The following is a 19,733-nucleotide window of genomic DNA, read 5'->3' as shown; positions in this document are numbered from 1 at the left end:
TCAGTCGCCGAGGGACTGAAGGGAGTGAACACTGAATCAGTGATGAGGGTAAGAGAAGATGAGGTAAACTTCTTTTCAAGATATAATGGTGAACAGACGAAGGAAACCCAAGGTCATGGTGAGGGGTGAAGGTTACTGGTACTGACCACTGCACACCGGGGCACCTCAAAATTCCCGTGAAGGTTTTTGTAGATTCTTGTTACTTGGTCACTCTAGTTCAAGAATCCCAGATGTTTCAGGATTGTTATATTGTTCCACATATACTTACCGTTTAAGTAATTACAGTCTGAATAAGTGTGAAATATAGATGAAGAAATAGTAGAAGTTGCAGAGAAGGAACAAGAGTCAATCTCAGCACTTAATACTGCAGGCACAACCCATTAGTTGGTTGATTGTGAACTCCAAAATTCAACACATTATGCCACCAATGGGGCCAATATAATCCAAAAAGGTGTCAGTTTATTGGGGAAAAATATCTTGAACTTTTAGATAATGGATCCTGGATATCTACTATACCTTCTGGAGCAAGTGATGAGGTGTCTGAGGTGCAATAAGACATTTTTTCTCTTCAGTTCAGTACATCAATCCAGGAAGAGTCATCTGCTGGTCATAATTAAAAGCAGCCTTTTCAAACACGCAGAAAAGAATTGAAATTTAATGCTCAACATAGTCTTGAATCTAGAGCCATCCGGGAAGAGCGCCATTTTTCTTCCCAGGATGGAACTTCAGTTCAACCTTACTTGTGTTGACTTTGTCTGACTGTGCCAAGTCTCCAATAATCTGCTTTGACTCTCCACCTGCGTGGATTAAAGACGTCTTATGTAAGAGAGGCAAGTAAAAAGAGATGACAAGGCTGAACTCAATCACAGAGCTGAAGGAAGGCTGAAGAGTCCACAGAAACCCTGACAGACTGTCTGTCAGTGGGTTTCCCATCCTGGGAGGCCAGGGGTGGGGAGCCTCTGAAGAGCGGCTTCGCTTAAGAGCACCAACATCAGGGAACAGAGATGTTTCCCATACTCCGCAGACTGACGCCTGGATACATCCGTCTGCTGCAGGTCAGTTGTGGTACTGGATTAGAAAGATGCCAGACGACTATGATAACAGAAAAAATTCTTAAAAAATTAAAAAAAAAACTTGGTAAAACAGGAAATCCTTCAAAAGTAGTTTTTGAATATCTACAATTTGTCTTTGGAAGTTGGTTTGATTGTTTACAAATAAAAACATACTTATTTTATTACTTCATTAACTATTGCTGAATTGATTTATGTATTTTAATATGGTGAAAGCTAAACTTTTGTGAGGAGTTAGGTATATTTCAGTTTGCGTAAATGTAATATAAATCTTTGGTTTTACATGATACAGAACAATAAATATTTGTTTTTATATGTGACTATATTTTGCGTTTTAAAAGTTGATTTTTTTATGATTAGCATTTTGAAAGGTGGTAAACTAATACAAATAATAATTTCAAGTAAGTAAGTAAGTTAAGTTCATTTTCAATATTAAAATCGTAACCACTGACAATATTTTTTTATTAATCTCTTTTTAAGTAAATCGAAAACATTACAATATATATTTATTTTCAATGTAGTTTTACTTAAAACATATTCAAAAATGTAACTTTTGGTATGATACATTTTCACTCTTTGTAAATTGAAAAAGCGAAGACAGGTTTTATAGAAAAAGCAATTAGCTTTAATTACCACAGCAGTTTGTTTTTTATAGTTTACATTATGCAAATATGACGGCGGAAAACAAAGCGACTAATACGTTTGGCTCCGGCTCACTGTGCATAATCACCTCTCTGGTTCAAATCCAAGCGACGCTTCATTGATTTGTAAATGCAACGCTGCAACCAAACGTCATGAATGGCTTTTTAAATGTGTGCGATGCAAATTCATTCTAAAATCTGAAAGTTTTATGCCCCGCACCTCTGTGCGTCTGCTGAGGAAATTGCCCGTGTCACCAAACAGGCAGAGCTTTTGTTTGCTGGTTTGGTAAATGGGCATAGATGCGATTTTAATCCCCCCTGGCTCGTGATGCTCAGCCGACTGGAGGAGACATTTTGGTGGGGGCATTCGAAAACTTGAAGCTAAAAATAACTTTGCTGTGGAAACTTTGTTGTCCGACCCAGACGCAAGCCTACCATAACGTGTGTCTGACGCCCCCGGCGGAGAAGTCTGTTCCTGGCATGGCGATGATTCTGGGCGCAGTGGGAATCGGCATGTGCGGCTACAGCTCCAGACAACTGGCCCTCTACCACCGGCCGTCCGCTCGCGTGCTGCAGTGGGCCGGCACCTACACCGACGCCAGCGTGTCCGGAGCTGCTGCCCAGCGATTCATGGATCCTCGGAACACCGGCCCAAACCAGGAGCTCCCGACTCACTACTTCGTGGGCCAGAAGTTCCCTTAGGAAATGAATGGTCCAGACCGAAGGCCGTCTCAGTTTCCACAAGTTTGCATGTTGAAGATCGCAGCTATGCCGGCCCATTCCTCGAGTGAGGCCCATGTGCTCTCTGGTAACGTGCAAAGTGTGGCCAACTGAGTCAGCCGGAGCGGCGGTGGCTAGCATGTACTCGCAGTTTTAAATGTGTAGCTTAAAGAGAAACCATCCAGTATACTTGTGGTCATTTGTAGCAGAACACAAAGATGGCTGCTTGGAGTTGGAGCAGCAAATAAAGGTCCACCCTAGCCAGATGAAATGATGCTGGAACTTCCTACCAACAGGACTTGAGTATCATGATGGCGATTTAGGACAGCCTTGGTTGAAAAACGTCCCTCGGAGGCCGTGAAGAAGCTCAGCTGACACCATTGCTCTTTGATTTGGTCACACACAGCTTCAGAAATAGAAGGTGGAGCTTGAGAACCCATGGATTTCCCAAACTCCTCATGCGACAACGCTACTTGCAGTGGAGGAATTAGCCTTCTACCAACAACACAGTTCCCACCTTTGAGAGAGACGAGAGTTCTTGGAACTTCCCTCGGCTCTCAAAGGATCACATGCTATTCATAGATTGTCAAGTCATGCAAACTGACTCATACTAGACCAGATTAGAACATGCTAAATCACCTGCCACGAGCGACGATCCTTGAGGGGATTCTAGTCGCACACCGTCAATCTGGAAACCTGTCAGAAGCATGTTGTTTTCCAAGCTTCCCAGCTTTGTGCTATTCTCCCTGCGGTGTCCACCATTTTGGATTTGAATTTCCATTGTGAAATATTTGCATCCATTTGCGTTGCAAAAAAAAAAAAGGCGCGACACCGAGTGTGGTTGAGGATATGTGCTGTGCCTTTTGGGAAGCGAAGGATTACTCGCCTATGAAAGCAGGATATGACCTAAAGAACCAGGGTGAGGAAGAAAGCTGTGGCGGGATGTATCCATCTCTAAAGGTGGCTGAAGGACTTCCAGTCGTTCGGCGCCTCCAGTCTACTAAGCTGGGAGGAAAAATGGGAGCCTCCACCATTGTCAGCGCTCAGAGGTCACTCGGACCTTGTGATCAATTTAAAGTTGAGCAGTTCTGCTGCCAAGTATCCTGGCAGGGATCTGGAGTGTTTAGCGCCCCAAAAAGAGAACCTGGAGGAGCCAAGCTCCGTAGCTCACAAATAGAAGTCTGTAATCCACTCAGCTGAAGCACTAATGGGTCCAACTGGCAAACAAACAGACCTCACCCTGCACCTGAAAACAACAATGTGACACTCCCTAAGATGTTCCATGAGGTTTTGAAATGTAAACGGCTTTGTATTTGACATTAAAGTCTGGTCACATGGTTGAGCAGTGGGAATGTTCTTCTCAACACGGGCTGTATACAATTGCTTTGTGATGTCATCCTTGCGGTGTTAGATGACAATAAAAAGCTATTTAGCAATAGAGAAGCAACACTTCTTCACTACTGGTGAGTTGATGTAAGTTGACTTTGGATTGTGAATTGAAAGGTTTCAGAACCGGCGAGCGGCACCATTTTATTCACTGTGGAATCAACTCAATTTCTCATAACATGTGGGACCCAACTGGCACCACGTCGCTTAAGCGCTTTTAAAATAGACGATGACTGGTGGTGAGTACTTGCACCAGCAGCGCAGGCTAGTGCTGTCAGTCGATTAAAAAAAATAATCGAATGAATTACAGGATTTTGTAATTAATTAATCGAATTAATCGCATTTTATGTCATATCTGCTAAAGGTCTCCTGATAAAGAAATTGTCCTAGTATATTAAAAATTGTAGTGCATGACTAATCCATTGAATACAGTAAGAAGAGAGGATTTGAAATCCAATTTTTTATTGGTGAACTGTGCTTCATAAATGAAATCCAAAAGTAAAGGTCAAGCACATCCGCAAACCAGTTAAGCCTGGTGCATTATTCTAAAATACAAAACAAATACAGCAATACCGTTAAATAAATAAAATAAAGCTGTCTTCAAAAATGTAAAACAAACAGCAATACAGTTAAATAAATAAAATAGAGCTGTCTTCAAAAATGTAAAACAAACAGCAATACAGTTAAATAAATAAAATAAAGCTCTCTTCAAAAATGTAAAACAAACAGCAATACAGTTAAATAAAATAAAGCTGTCTTCAAAAATGTAAAACAAACAGCAATACAGTTAAATAAAATAAAGCTGTCTTCAAAAATGTAAAACAAACAGCAATACAGTTAAATAAATAAAATAAAGCTGTCTTCAAAAATGTAAAACAAACAGCAATACAGTTAAATTAATAAAATAAAGATGTCTTCAAAAATGCAAAACAAACAGCAATACAGTTAAATAAATAAAATAAAGCTGTCTTCAAAAATGTAAAACAAACAGCAATACAGTTAAATAAATAAAATAAAGCTGTCTTCAAAAATGTAAAACAAACAGCAATACAGTTAAATAAATAAAATAAAGTTGTCTTCAAAAAATGTAAAACAAACAGCAATACAGTTAAATAAATAAAATAAAGTTGTCTTCAAAAATGTAAAACAAACAGCAATACAGTTAAATAAATAAAATAAAGCTGTCTTCAAAAATGTAAAACAAACAGCAATACAGTTAAATAAATAAAATAAAGCTGTCTTCAAAAATGTAAAACAAACAGCAATACAGTTAAATAAATAAAATAGAGCTGTCTTCAAAAAATGTAAAACAAACAGCAATACAGTTAAATAAATAAAATAAAGTTGTCTTCAAAAATGTAAAACAAACAGCAATACAGTTAAATAAATAAAATAAAGATGTCTTCAAAAATGCAAAACAAACAGCAATACAGTTAAATAAATAAAATAAGGCTGTTTTCAAAAATGTAATACAAATACAGCGATTCAGTTAAATAAATAAAATTCTGAAATAAAATAAGGCTGTCTCAAATGGGCACAGAAGCTAAATATAGCAATTAAAAAATGAATAATAGAAGAATAACTCGCCTCTAAATGACTCAAAATGAAGAACCGTTGATACTCATAATTAATTGCGTTACATTTTTTAATGCGTTAAATTGTGGCGTAATTAATCGAATTAACGCGATAAAGGACAGCACTAGCACAGGCATATTTGGACAGAAAATATATTTTTTTTAATTGTTATTTAAAATTGTTAAGTTGTTGTAATTTAATCGTACAAATATATGTGACAAAATAAAACAAAATTCTAATTTTAATGGAGTTTCAACAAAAATTAGATCATTATAGATTAAATGGAATGGAATCTGTTCTAAATGCGTTTCCAAAAACAAACAAAAAATACGAACTACTCTTACAAGCTGTGAGACACTTATAAAAATATCCTCCTTTACACGCAAATTGTTTTGATTTGAAAATAATTCTGATGTAAAATATAATGGTTGTTGACTTAAATCACGATTAAGTCTTATTTTCTACTTTCAATTTAAACTTTAAATCAAGCTTTCAGAATAACGGGTTTCTGCTGAGACTCAACTACGACCTCTTGTGGTCAGGCGAAGTGGACATCGGTGTGATCGGTCATCGATTACATCAATGTTTTCCTTTTCCCTCCTTTCACGAGCCGGTCTCCTTCAGTCCCAGCTCTCGGATGAAGTTTGACTTTTCCCCAGTAATATGTGACGTGTTAACATTTGCGAAGAAACACGTTTTGAGTCTTCCTCCACCTTCTTCTGTCTTTCCTTAAAGACGCAGCGAGGCAAGTGTGGAAGTGGAGTGGACCGAACTCGTGGAGTTATTTCTGCTTAACAGGTTCGTTTTATGTTGACCAAAGTTAGTTATAAGCTTCCTATCACTGGTGTTTACTCTACCGGTGTGATGTTAATATACTTTGGACCTTTTGAATGCACTTGTATGGTCCCTAAAACGCGTGTTTGACCCTAAATTATTCTAGTCGAGGTGAGTTACACGATGTCACACTGTCAAGGAATGAAACACGACTTCGTTAATACTGACGTTAAAATGGTCCAAGAAGGGCTAAAATAACATTTAAAAGAACATTTGTTGGTTGTGGTTCTCAGTTTCGGGACAGAGATCACCTGCTGGACAGTGACATCACCGCTGCGCTATGGGGAACTTCTCCAGTAAAGACAACCATGGAGCTTCAGGTGTGTTCGTACTTTCATTAAATCACCTCTAAGCTGCCTTTAAGCGTCACACCTATCACTAGTATTCCAAGAAGGCAAAGTGGTGTTTCACAGACGAGTGCCTATGACGTCACATCACCGGCTTTGTACCGTATATATTTCTAATTTTATTCTTCAAAGTAGCCTGTCGCTACTTGGTGGTTCACTCTTCGTGTACACTCGTGTATGGCGGGTTGTTCTATGTGGTATATGTCCAAGTATATCCCAGACGCTTCATTGTGTAGTGGGTTTCTGCAGACACTTTATTTCTTTTTATTCCGTTCACTACGACTCAACAAGTCCACACCGTTCAGTATCCTGGAAGCTGATTGGCTCTTGTTCTGCTGAGCTCTGTTGTGCTCTGTTTATTTCAATCCATCGGCCCTGAAGCTGAATATCTGTAGTGAAGATGAAAGTTCTTTTAAAGGTTTTTATAGCTTGTTCTGTACATACATGTTGTCAACTCTTGTGATGGTCAGTGGTTTATTGCAGTTGACGTTTTGTGATTTCAGTAATTCTAGAAATGATATTCCACCTCGACTCTATTTACTTCTAGATTCCTGTTGTGAGGACAAGTCCCTTTATGGACATACAGTGGAACCTCGGTTTTGAAACGTCCCGGACTTCGAACAAATCGGAGTTCAAACAAAAATTTCTGATTTCGAACGAATATCCAGAACTGGAATGCCCCCGAAAAAAGCCGGAAAAAACATAACGTTTGTGGACCGATCAGCTGACCCATGACACGCTTTGTTATTGTGTGTAACCCAGCCTCTGTATGCCTGTTAGCTACATTTACTGACTGTTTTTTCTTCATATTGAGGTGTAAAACCTTTCCTGTCTCCGCACTGGACCATGGTAGAGTGTCACAGGGGAGGTGCTCACACTCCACACCTCCGAGGCTGGAGCACACACTCCAGGGTTTGATGTCCTGTTGTGGGCTGGAGCTGGGACAGGGATGAGGCGAGTCTGGGACAGAGCGTTACTTGGTTTATGACTTTGTCACAGCCAAACTGCACAGAAGCGCACATTCAGAGCTGGACACGCACCGGGCACCTCTTCACTTCTGGAGAGACGTCACTCACTCGGCAACCCCTCCCACATGCAGCGGCCACACACACAGACGAACAGTGCACCTGCAGCAGACACTCTATATTCACTCCTACAAAAGCCTATTTTAAGGCTTGGAACACATTATTTCTTTTTCCATTAATTGTAATACGAAAAATTGATTCAGATTTCGAACAATTCACTTCTCAAACGGCCGTCTGGAACGGATTGTGGTTAAGAACCGAGGCACCACTGTATATTCCACCTCAACTCTATTTACTTCTGGCTTCCTGTTGTGAGGACAAGTCCCTTCATGGACGTATAAGGAAATTGCTATGACAACAAGATACTCCCTGTGCCAGTAAATGTCATGTTGTAGTGTGTTATGGAACACTCAACTGAATTGTACCTTGAATTTTAAATGGACCATTATCAAATAGCTTGATGGTAAATGTGTTCTGTGGTCATCAGCATATCCTCCATCTTCTCGTATCTTGACCTGCCAGTCTAGTGTTTTTTCCACTTTTTTAAGCCACAGCACTTGAAGTTGTTGAAAATGTTTGGCTATAGACACTTGAGTATGATAGGAGACTGTTGGCAAAAGTAAAATTAAAATGTTTCCAGACCAATGTGAAGTCAATGAAAAACACTACCTTATCAGTCAAACCTCTCCTCATGAACCTCATTGATTCTCCTCCTGTCCTCCTTTTTCCTGGTATCCCCAACATTAGTCCAACTCTGTGTCTCCCCGCTGACATATTCGAGTATGTCTCCAAACTTCCCCACGTTCCTCTCGTATACTTATTTCTGATCTTGTCCTTTTTAGGACAACGTCACAAACAAAACGATCATCTTTCCAAGCCAACTTAAGTTTTTTCATTTCATTGATTTTGAAGCTTTGAAACTTGGAAAATATGAAAAGCCCGTCAGTTATTTTTGACAGGATCCTTAGGTTCTACGTTTTAGTTTGCCTCAACCCTGTTCCTCAGTCCACTATTTCAAGAATACCAGGAAGGAAATGAAAGGGTTAACCAGGAAATCGAAGTCACAATGTAGGTGTGTGTGTGTGTTGTAGGAAGAAACTTGGCAGGCTTCCCGCGTGTTGCTCATCAACGAGCGGTCATTCTCCTCTGCGATTCGCTCTGGCTCTGTTGGGCCAGCTGTGATGAATCGGCAGAATTCCCCGGCTCAGCACAAGGACAGTGGATTAATCATAGGAAGCCTAATGCTATCTGACACTCACACTCCCTCAGCGAACACACACTCCCATATTCAGTCAGCCTGCCAGCCTGGATCATGGTTGGATGAGCACATTAAGATCCGGAATGAAGAAGTAAAAGACTGAAGCTGGGGGGGGGCATGAGAAAGTTATCAGACTATCCGGTCGTTCTTTACCAATGATGTGGCCTTACAGCAGGTGCTGGCGCTTACATCACGGCTAAATAAGGAATGAGCCGCTTGACCAAACAAGGCTGAGAGCTCTCTGTATTGGTAGTCACCAGCTGAAACATTGAGGGGCAGAACTCAAACTTGTAATGTCTAAATTTGGTGGTGAGAAGGTTCAAGGATGAAAGTCTGAATGGTGGTTTTAGTGTCAACATGCCAGAGGAGTGGCCGCCAAAGTCCTCCATTCCTGTTTCATTCAGTCATCCAGTGTCAGATGAATGGAGTTACAAGTGACGTTTTCTTAATGGCTCACTTCTATAAAGAATTCTCAGCACATACACAACAAGTCCTGTAGATTATGACAATAGTTGATGCTCTGCTCACAGATCAAGTTGTCAAAACAAGAGCTGGGCAGTAAAGCAAGCCGACTTGGTCGCAGTCAAATGTGTTTAAATATGAGGCTGTCAGGTCTAATATTGGTCCGGGTTTTGTTCCAGGAGCTCCTCTGGACAGTCTGCACGCTCCTCCTGCATCTCTACAGACCGAAGAGCCTCGTCCTAAATCAAGTATCCCCCAACTCCACCCCCCCACTTCTCCCAAAGCTTCCCTTCCAGCCCCAGGTTCATCTCCACCTCCAGTGCCTGGGCTCACTCCTGACACGAGGCCTCGTCCTGTGGCGACGGTAATCACCCCGGTCCACGACAAAGCAGACACCAAAGGAAACGCAGATTCTGTGGAGGATGTGGCTCCTCCTGCATCGACCCCTCGGACGACGGGCTCCCAGGCGAAGAGCGCCCCGGTCGTTCTCATCAAAAGCCCATCTGAGGCATCGACCTCCCCTCCTTTCGTGTTGAGCCACTCGGATCTAAAATGGCAAGAAAGTGGGCTCAGTCCTTCTCCGCGCCGGGGTCTTGAGATTGAAGAGAGTGAGATGGAGAAGCTGCTGGACGAGTGTCTGGCCACTCTGCACATCAGTCCCAAAGAGGATGAACCAAGAAACATAGCAGGTATGGCAACAGGTGTTTGTTTTCCCAGAGCCCACAAGTACCAATAACTGTCTGTATTTAGAATCTGAATTCATCTGAATTGACTTTTAAATGTAGATTTTGGGGCCGAGTTAATGTCAGAACTAAAGCAGGTCTTGGATTATATTCAAAATATAAATCAGATAAATAAATATGGAATATGAAATTATTAAAAACATAATAACCAGAGACTCTGGCCAGTAGTAAGTTGGAGAACTCACCATTTTGTTGGAATAGACACATTGAAAATGCTACAGTGCAACCGAAGAAAAGTTTGCAGAACTTGCACTTGGAGAACCAAGAAGAACACAACCTATGTTCTTTAATAGCAAATAAATATTTTGAATTAAAGAATAAAATATTAAACAAAATATATGGGGAAAAAAAACGTCATTCACATCATGGGATTTAGCCCATCCCAGTTCCGCTGGTGAGAAGCAGGGGACACTGCACATGTCCCCAGCACTGACCACTGTCCCACTGTGCACAGTTATGTAGAGTATGATATAGGAAATTCTATATATTGGCTCATTGTTCTGGAATTGAAGTGAAAAAAATCAATACATTAATAAATATAAATAATAATTAATAAATATAAATAAATACAATATATAAATTAGATGGGTTTAATAAATCTGTTTAGGTAGAATAATGTAAACAATCAAGAAATAATTCCACTTTGACTATTGAAATAATACAGTGGAATCTGTCATCATTGTCATCAAATCCATAGTTTGACTTCATGACTTCGCCCAGCACAGGTTCAGTCCTGTCCTGTCATGCTTAAGTTACCAAAAGGGCAAATCGATTCCCTGATATTTCTGAATGTTTGGCATGCATGTGTTGACATTTGTCTGTCTTCTCATCAGATATACTGAGGCAGCTACAGCAGGAAGTCATTAATTTGAGGACTACAATGCAGGTAAGATGACCTTTGACGTTTTCCAGCATTAATTTCTTCTGCTTATTATTCCCATTCCCACATTTACATCCCATTGGGGCGAATATGGACAGGCCACGACTACAGTCACACCTTCCAGAGAATTTACAGTCGGCCATTGAACCCACTGCCTTCTTGCTTTAGGTAGTGACCTTGACCTGCCACACGGCCTGCCATGCCTTCTACTTTAGCTACTTCGAAGCTCAACCCATCAACACTTACCACTCCAAGCACAACTGTTTCTGATGCTGGTGCTAAGATAACCTGGCTTGAGTTTTTCAATCTCAGTCAGCGCATGCTTGCACTACCTTCTTTATCATCTCCGTCTCTGACTACTTCTGACAGCAGATGCTACAATAAATAAGGCTCTGCACTCTTCCGCTGTCTCTGGTGGGGGATCTTCCTCCCTCTTCCACAGCAACATCCTTCCAAACATTCACCACCATAATCCAACTCAAACTCTTCATTTCAGTTTCAGTAGAACCCAAATTTGGATAAAATTCTAACTGCAATATAAAGAGGAAGTCAGATCTTATAACTATCATTCAACTGTATGTGACCTTTCATCCAGGAGAAGGTTCCAAACACCCGCTTCACTGTGGGAGCTCTTCAGAGAGCTGGCTAATAGTGCACTTCCTGCTCTCGACGGATGCCCTTGAGACGGGCTCCTCTTATTTTTATGGTATTTATGTTTGCTGGATTCGATTATATATTTGTTACAACTTGTTGCTTTTATTTCTTCTTAAAAACACTTATTTGTGTGAAAAGCTGTTTTTATTGAGTTTTCTCAACTGAAACAGACATATGCTTTTTTATGATGATGATGATATTCTGCAGTAATTTCCTGCTCGCCGTCCTCTTCATTTTGGACCCTCCCTTGTGAGGGTTCTTGCAAGAGGCTCTGGCTTCCCAGCCACAGATTACGACAGCTGGAATATGACCTGACATGCAACTCCCTTATTTTCTTTCCTCATCCACAGGCCTCAGTTTTATTTTTCATTTATTTGAAGAGCATTAGGCAGAAGCAGATCCAGTTCCATATTAGTTTGAGCATCTTTAGTGTGAGATTATTTTCAGAGCGGTCGTAGATTGAGCAATGACTGAAGGTGACCTGTTCACTTGGGTGTTAGCGGCGTCAAAACATCTGTACTAATGTTTGCGGTATACTCTTTTATTTCATTGGTTTTTGGTCGTCTGATCGTAGATGAAGAAGGATGCACGACTTGTGTGCATTTAACATGCATTTTAATTGACATATCTTAGTGGGACTAAGGCATTTATCATCTGCAAAGTTTATTCCGTCAGTTCGGAATAAAACGGAAGTATTCAATGTCACCACCATTTTAGTTTATTTTGTTGACAGCACTTTATTCCAAGCACTTTCCTAGTTGGTGGGATCCCCACTGACCATGGCAATAAAGTTCTTTCTGATTCTCATTGGTGGCACCTAAGAGAAATTCAAATTTGTCATCCATGGTCAGACTAAGGCAGGGATGGCCAATTGCTTCCACAATGGGCCGCAGTCAATAGGACACCTTCTCACCAGTCAGGTGTCTGAGACACCGTGATTGTCAGTCAGGTGTTGTTTGTTTTCAACTGAAACCTTATTGGTTGAACTGTGTGTAGAATAAAACTGCTTGAAATAAAATTATAACGGGTTCCCCAAGTCTGGACTAAGGTGTTGACATTCATTTCAAAGGTGAACTATGTCTTGCATGACTTTGTCTCTTGATTCTTCATATACTGACTCGCTTTAGCACTGAGCATGCTTTCGTCTTTCCCACCCTCCTGGTCAGAGTCGGTAATGTAATCCTCCCAGTGGCCAGTTAAACCGTGGGGAGACTGCGGTGAAGCACTGAGAGGTAGCTGTGTATTTGATTCTAGCCTGTTGTTTACACAAGCCCACGATCAGCCAATGTGAAGCTGGACTTTATGATCCCAGAAATCTTGGCTGAACGGGAAAAGTTTTTGAGATCCGAAAGAAAGAGAAGTGCAGAGGAGGGGTTCACATTCTGTTGTCCGTCAGACAAGACTTGTTTTGTTTTCAGCTCTGCTGTGAGGTAGCGGCAGGGGGCGTGGTGGGTGAGGGGGACTTGCACCGGCTGACTGGCCATCTGTTTTTGTGTGTGCAGCACACGTGAGACTGACAAATGCATACAGATGCATCGAAAAGTCTTGGCCATTGCTGTTGGATTTAGCGTCTCATGCGGGCCGCCTCCCTCTCCCCTGGCTGTGCCTCTCAGCCTTCATTCTTTCTCCATCAGCGAGCTAACCACTCCTTCCAGAGCCCAAAACAATTACCCTGCAGCTCTTGCCACAAAGCTCCCCTCGATCTTGTCGTCCTCCTGTCTTCATCCCGACCCGACTCATTTCCTCCTCCTCCTCCAGCTCCACATCCATTTGTCTTGTGATATTGTGTCAATTCAAAAGCCACCATTCCTCATGTCACTTTCCGTAACCTCTGCTGGCTATCTTCTCAGTGCTCCTTCTCCGTCATTGTTTTGTTTCAACTCATCAAGCTGTCACCGACACACTTAGGTAAAGCAACAATACGATGCGATTAAACAATGTGCAGTGATCCGTGAGGGGCGTCAACTAAAGAGCCATCTGTCTGGGCTACTGTGCCGTCTCCAGCAACAAGTAGAAAAGCCTTAAGCTGAAGTATGTGTGGCGAGTCATTTTAGTTTTCCTCCGGGAGATTGAGTCAATCTCAGAGCTGTGGAATCAGTTCCAGGTGACTGCTGTCGGAGATTTCCATCTCTGCACACTCTCTCACCCAAAATGAGACCGTCCCAGACAAATGATTCCACAGAGTTGGAGGATTGATATAAGGGTGAGGTTGTAGTTTTATCGGCAAATTAAATTTCACACACAGTCACACTGACCTGATTTGGGCCAGATTACTGCAGGCAAGTGGCAGCATGTGGCCTTAGTCATGTAGGAACTCATTGTTTGACTTCCTCTTTTTCCGTCTCCAACATTCCATCACTGTCTTTCCTATCCACATGTCCTACAGTGTACCTCAACAGTTCTCCTCCCTAACTTGCCCCCAAACCTCTCTGCATGCCTGACACCAGATCCGATTCATTTCTCTGTTGTTGGGCTGTATATGAAGGAGGTTAGGGGGAGGTATGTTGGGGTAGCAGTGGAGAAACCTTGGCAAGCAGCCTCGTGGGCCTGAAACTCCCAAGCACAGGGGTGGATATGTCTTTGGTCTGTGAGAGGAAACTGGAGTACCATGGGTAAACCCATACAGTACATTTGGAGAACATGCAGATTCCACCAAAAACAAGCACAGAGAGATCTGGGAGAAGCTGGTGAGGGTGATTTTAGGACGTGAAACTCACAGCTGAAACTCTGCAGGAAGCTTTCCAAGACTCACATACCACATCTGGCGTTCCGGTGGGGCACTAGGTCACATCTTCAGGGAGCGTTCGTGTGTGTGTTTGATTGATGCCTGACTGTCCGCACCCTTATCTTGGTGCGAACTGAGGAGCGCCCCTTCCTGTTTCCCTAAACAGACATGCTCTACTTGGAGTGCTCATGAGCAGATAACAGAAACTCTGAGAGGAAAAGCTCCTCCAATTTTTCCCCCTTTTTCTTTCCTAAACAGTGTTGAACAGACAAAAAAAGTGTGGGTGAAGATTAAGATGGTGAGAAAAGAGTAATATGATATTTGTGTGTGTGTGTGTCCCACGTAATGGAGTCCAGCTGTGGTCTTGAGTCCGATGAGGGAGAGACTGACTGGATATTGCTTCCTCCTCCACATCTCCATCTAATTACCAAGCTCCCGACCCTTCACCTCTAATATTTCTGCCTCATACTGCTCTATTGTCACAGGGAGCACATTAAGTCAGCTCTGTTCGGGAGAATTCCATTTTGATATTAAAAGTGGCATATTAGAGCCTTAGTGAAGCAGGAAGGTCTTTCAGAAGTGAACGCCTGTGGGGAGAGCGCTGCATTGATTGCACCCACATGGCCTTGCTCACACTGTTGCTCAACGTCTCCGTCTGTGTCCAGTCTTGTTGTAGTTCCTGCTTCAGTGGAAATTGCGCAAGTATATTTGATTTCAAGAGTTAGAATAAACAGGTCTTGACTTATGATGCCACTCAGAAGTGGTTCTCCCCTTCATTGTTTATCTGGTAGTGTTTTGTTTGTCAATCTGTGGTGACAATATTCCAGAGGTGTTCCTTTACTAGAAGTTGGGCTGCTTTATTTAAACTGCCACCACATTCTTTGGAAATTCAACAAATCACTAGCAGTCACTTTGTTCTGGCAAGAACTTTGGACTTAGGAATATTTCCTCTTCATCCCTCTGCGCTCACCTTATCAGGAGTTTGTGTGAAGGCCTGTTTAGTATGTCATTTAAATGCAATATTCATGAATTCCTATCACAAAACAGTTGGTTGTATCCACTGAAATAAAGACCACTATTGGTAAGCTTTTAAACTTTTGTCTCATTTCCAGTCAGAGCAGACGGATTGGTTGCAGTTCCAGAACGACTTCCAAGTGGCAGTGGCAGTGGCAGACAGGTTGCGAGCGGAGGCAGAAGAAGAGCTTTTGGTGCTACGTGCCTCTCACAAAGACATTGAGAGAGAGCTGGAGGACGCCAAACGGCGACAGAAAGAGGCCGACGTACAGTTAGTCGCCCTGAGAGACGAGTTAAAGGAGAGTCAGCGGAAACTGGCCCTTGTGACTCGGCAGGCATCGGAGCAACACAACCAGGAACCGAACAACAACCACGAGGGCAACCAGAAGGGTCAGGAAAGGGGTCTGAACAGACTGGGACACGCCAACTTAAGCTCAGGAACTCTGAACGATGGTAGAAAAGTTGAAGACAATAAAAGTGTGACCAAGCTGTACCTCAGGAATTTGGCGAATAAGGAAAAGAGCGCAGAGATTACCAGAACAGCTCTGCCAGAGAGGTCAAGGTAAGATTCTTTTCAGTGGAATGTCCGAGGCTTTCACTGATCTTTGCTTATTTTTTATCAGACTTGAGGATAAAGGCTCTTACAAAGGAAGTGAAGGAGAGAGTGCGGCAGGGCCGAGACAACTGTGATGGCAGAGTAGCAGCAAGAGTGAAGGAGAGGTTACAGTTTTCATGTATATCTTAGAGACCCAGAGTCTGAGGGTGACTCAAGTTTGGAGGCAAAGTTAAGGAGGCCAGATGGTTTGGACGCCTGGAGAGGAGAGACAGTGTCGGATCCTGAGGAAGACAAACAATGAGGTTCATGGATGAATGAGCACATGAAGGTGTGACAAGAGGATGATGAAGACAGGCGCTGATGGAAGACTTGCTATGGTGACCCCTGATGGGAAAGTCTCTCCAGTCTGGATGAAAGCAGTTTCCCCCATTTTCTAAATATTTGAAACCATTTTGGTCAAGTTTCGAGTTGTACATTTTTTTTTCCAGACTGATATAAGTGGACAGTGAGAGAGGAATGACATGAAACCTGTGACGCAGGAGCCATATTGCAAACTTTCTTTCTTTTCAACTTGGAGTAGAACTTGTGATCTGGATTCCAAGCATGAAGCAGAAGTTGCCCATGTTTTCAAACGCATTTGAGTTGGCATTAATGAAGCTGTTTTGTGTGGCTAGCTGGGTCGCAGCACAGGTTTAGCTGTAGTTTGTTGTGAACGTGTGTAGAATCAAAGTGATCAATCAGTTACGCAGATGAAACTCTAACCCCGGGGGAGCTAAAGCCTATTTTCATCTCTTCTGAATAAACATGGTTCACTGTTGTTGCCTACTTTCATTTAGATTTTTGCCTCTTTTAATCTCAGTGATCTTCTTTGATGCAGTTGTCGTTTCAAGGTTCCTTGTGCTGTCTGCTGATAAACATTTTTGTAAAGACATTAAAGCAGTGTTTTTGCTAATCTTCAGAAGCCTTTCTAGATCGGCATCATCAGAACCACCCACGGTACAGAATGGAACACTGCTGACATCCTCAATCACCACCAAGAGTGCGAACACTGTGAGCTGCTTTATTCATGTCTCATGTTTTGACAGTTCTTCTTGTAAGAGTTTTCTCAATTTTTTTCTTTGTTTTGGGCCAGATTCGAGTTTGTCGGAGTCTGAACGACCAGGACAGCCGCTTGAATCCCAACACTGGTTTGTAGGATTTTATTTTTTTTCTGGGCGTTAGAGGCTCAGGTGGCTGAGTGAGTTGTTCATTATTGGTTGGCAATGCAAATCCCTCTCCATCCCAGTTGCTGTCGTGGTGTCCTTGGGCATGACACCTGACCCATCTTGCCTCATGTAAATGTGTGTGTATGATCAGTGTGGTGGTTGGAGGCTTTTCTGCGCACACCGGCCGCCATGCTTCTGTCAGTCTGCCAGCTTCGCTAGAAAACCGCTGTATAAATGCAAGGCATTATATCATGACAAGAAAATGTTTCCTCTTAATAAAGATGTCCATGGCATGTGTATTTATGAAAGGACTTCTCTCAACGTGTTTCACATATACCTATTTTACTTCATCTGAAACTTGATGCATGATAAACTAGCATTTTGTTTACATAGAAAACATCATGTCATAAGTCTACGAGGTTCACTTTCACTTTCCCCTGGTGACTTCCTGTGCTTCAGTTTCCTCTCCTTGAATCAGGTCGATGATTCATTCACTGTGTATCTCTACGCACATTTCCAAGATTGAGCCGTTCAGTGCTTGTAAATAGGGATGTCGTGTGAATGGGAGAATTCAGAGTACCATCTGTTGAGCTACGTTGGTGGACTACCTAGAAAAGATCGCAAATATTATCTGCAATGATTGACCCTGGCAGATGAAAAACTGATCCCAGGTCTTTACAACATTAGTATACAACTTTACTGAACTGCAAAGTTAACTGCAACTTGGTCCACGTTCTGATTGGAACTCCGGCATAACTAAATGTGTTAATGGTATTTGCACACCACAAGAGTTCAGAATAGTAAACACTAGACCACAACCTTGTGATGTTTTTCAGTTAGCTTCCAGGCCACATGTTGCCCACAGGCCTGCATTTGACCACCCCTTTATAGGTGCAGCCACTGCTCCAGCCTTGATTTGGTATTGTGTCAGCTTTCAGCTGCAATACATTAGAAAACATGTAGGATACACTTCGAATTAGGGGACATTTATAACCATCAATAAACTACTTACTCATATGTGTATTAGCAACATATTAGTCAGTAGTTAATCATTGTTAAACATGACTATTTTACCCTGGAATGATCTCTGATTGACCATGTTGATCATGGTCGTGGTTGATATGTGTCCCCAATCTGAAGTGTCAACAACATGCTAAATGGTTTGAAGAATGTAGGCAAACCAAAGTAACTAACTTCAGGTACACATTCTCCATGGTGGGGCTGAAGATCTCACACTCTTGTCTGTCACATTGTTTCTTCTCATCGCAGCAGGAAAACGAGAGGAGTCCCTGAAAAGGTACAACTCCACCACCGCCGGTGAGCTTCCACCCAACATGTGAGTGTGCGGACACACACGCACACACACATCCCCACAAGGACACATGTCCTTGTGGTTTCTCATTGATAACTCTTTCCCCAACATCTCACCCTAAACCTAACCATCCAACACAAATGGCTCAACTTAACCAGGTCTCTAAACCAAACTTAAACCTAGTTATACTGACGTAGATATTTATATAAGTTGTCAACCTCAAATTGATGTTTGGACCTATGAGGACCATCAAAAGGTCAGCACAAAAGCATGAGGTCTCCACAAGGATACTGTTTTGTCAAGGATTGGTCCCTCACAAGGCAGGATAAACAAGTACACGGACACACAGCACAGCAGCTCATTATTTCTTCCCGACTGACCTTATTGTTACATCCTGTGTAAATCTAATTGCTCGCTCTGTTCCGTGCACATTCATCTGCCGCACTCGATGCTGAAGGCGAAACAAGTCCTGGTCCAATCGATATCGTAATTAGGTTTCTTTACCTGTGAGGACAGGGTTTGCTCCGAAAGTTCAACTTGTAATGAGATATTTGTCTATTTCCCCGTCAGATCCCCGGATGGTTTCAACATGTTGCTGCATCGCCATGGAGGCTCCAAGAGGAACTGGATGCTGCACTGGTGTCAGAGCCGAACTCAGGGCTACAAGGTGAGCGAGGGCCAGGAAATAGATTTTTAGATCAGATTTTGAAGAAGTGAAATTCGCACTTGAAAAAAAAATGCTGATAAAATAAATTGAGGGTTGCATAGCTACAGAACTAGGGCCACTTTTGGCCCTCGAGCCAAGCTTTGCTGACTCCTGATCTGAGGCGAGAACTTTGTTGAAAACTGTGAGCGATTAAATTTTCAGCACGGCTGTTGATCAATATGTATTTGAGTCAAGCTGTCTGAGATATCGACTGTTTCTTGCCATCCAGAACATTGAAATCACCAACTTCAGCAGCAGCTGGGTGGATGGCCTGGCCTTCTGTGCGCTCTACCACACCTACCTCCCGTCACGCATCCCCTACAGCACACTCAGCCCGGAGAACAAGGTGCAGTCCAGCCTCGGCAAGCACGAGCCATTCACGGCGCTTAGCTTATCGATCTGTGTGCCTTCGCAGCGCGAGAATCTGAGTCTGGCGTTCAGAACTGGCCTGGCTGTCGGGATATCGCCGTCTTTAGTAAGATGCATATTGTTGTGACGACTGGCTGGCTCTTGCTGTTGTCCTTAAGAGTGTGTGTTTTCCACAGACAACAGAGGAGATGCTGAGAGCAGGCGGCCCTGACTGGCAGAGGGTGCTGAGCTATGTGGAGACCATGTATCGT

The 19,733-nt window shown here is 42.5% G+C and overlaps 1 protein-coding gene across 5 annotated transcripts in view; it reads left to right on the top strand.

The window, feature by feature from the left end:
- Positions 1–839: 839 nt before the first annotated feature.
- LOC128747215 (CD109 antigen-like) overlaps positions 840–19,733 on the top strand; it is a 30,473-nt gene continuing 11,579 nt past the window's right edge. The window contains exons 1-14 of one of the 5 annotated variants that reach the window (XM_053844917.1): positions 844–1,055; positions 2,135–3,894; positions 6,128–6,190; positions 6,460–6,546; positions 9,498–10,007; positions 10,895–10,947; positions 15,433–15,896; positions 16,850–16,940; positions 17,023–17,077; positions 18,365–18,431; positions 18,978–19,074; positions 19,343–19,459; positions 19,529–19,588; positions 19,659–19,726. In XM_053844917.1, coding sequence (XP_053700892.1) covers positions 6,507–6,546; positions 9,498–10,007; positions 10,895–10,947; positions 15,433–15,896; positions 16,850–16,940; positions 17,023–17,077; positions 18,365–18,431; positions 18,978–19,074; positions 19,343–19,459; positions 19,529–19,588; positions 19,659–19,726 — 1,622 coding nt within the window. In that variant the 5' untranslated portion in view covers positions 844–1,055; positions 2,135–3,894; positions 6,128–6,190; positions 6,460–6,506. Of the gene's footprint in view, positions 1,056–2,134; positions 6,191–6,459; positions 6,547–9,497; positions 10,008–10,894; positions 10,948–15,432; positions 15,897–16,849; positions 16,941–17,022; positions 17,078–18,364; positions 18,432–18,977; positions 19,075–19,342; positions 19,460–19,528; positions 19,589–19,658; positions 19,727–19,733 lie in introns of all 5 variants that reach the window. The other 4 variants (XM_053844916.1, XM_053844919.1, XM_053844920.1 and 1 more) reach the window with 4 other exon arrangements.

Source organism: Synchiropus splendidus, chromosome 16, assembly GCF_027744825.2.
Source record: "Synchiropus splendidus isolate RoL2022-P1 chromosome 16, RoL_Sspl_1.0, whole genome shotgun sequence".
Classification (NCBI taxonomy): Eukaryota; Metazoa; Chordata; class Actinopteri; order Syngnathiformes; family Callionymidae; genus Synchiropus; species Synchiropus splendidus.
This window is presented reverse-complemented; position numbering and strand designations above follow the sequence as displayed.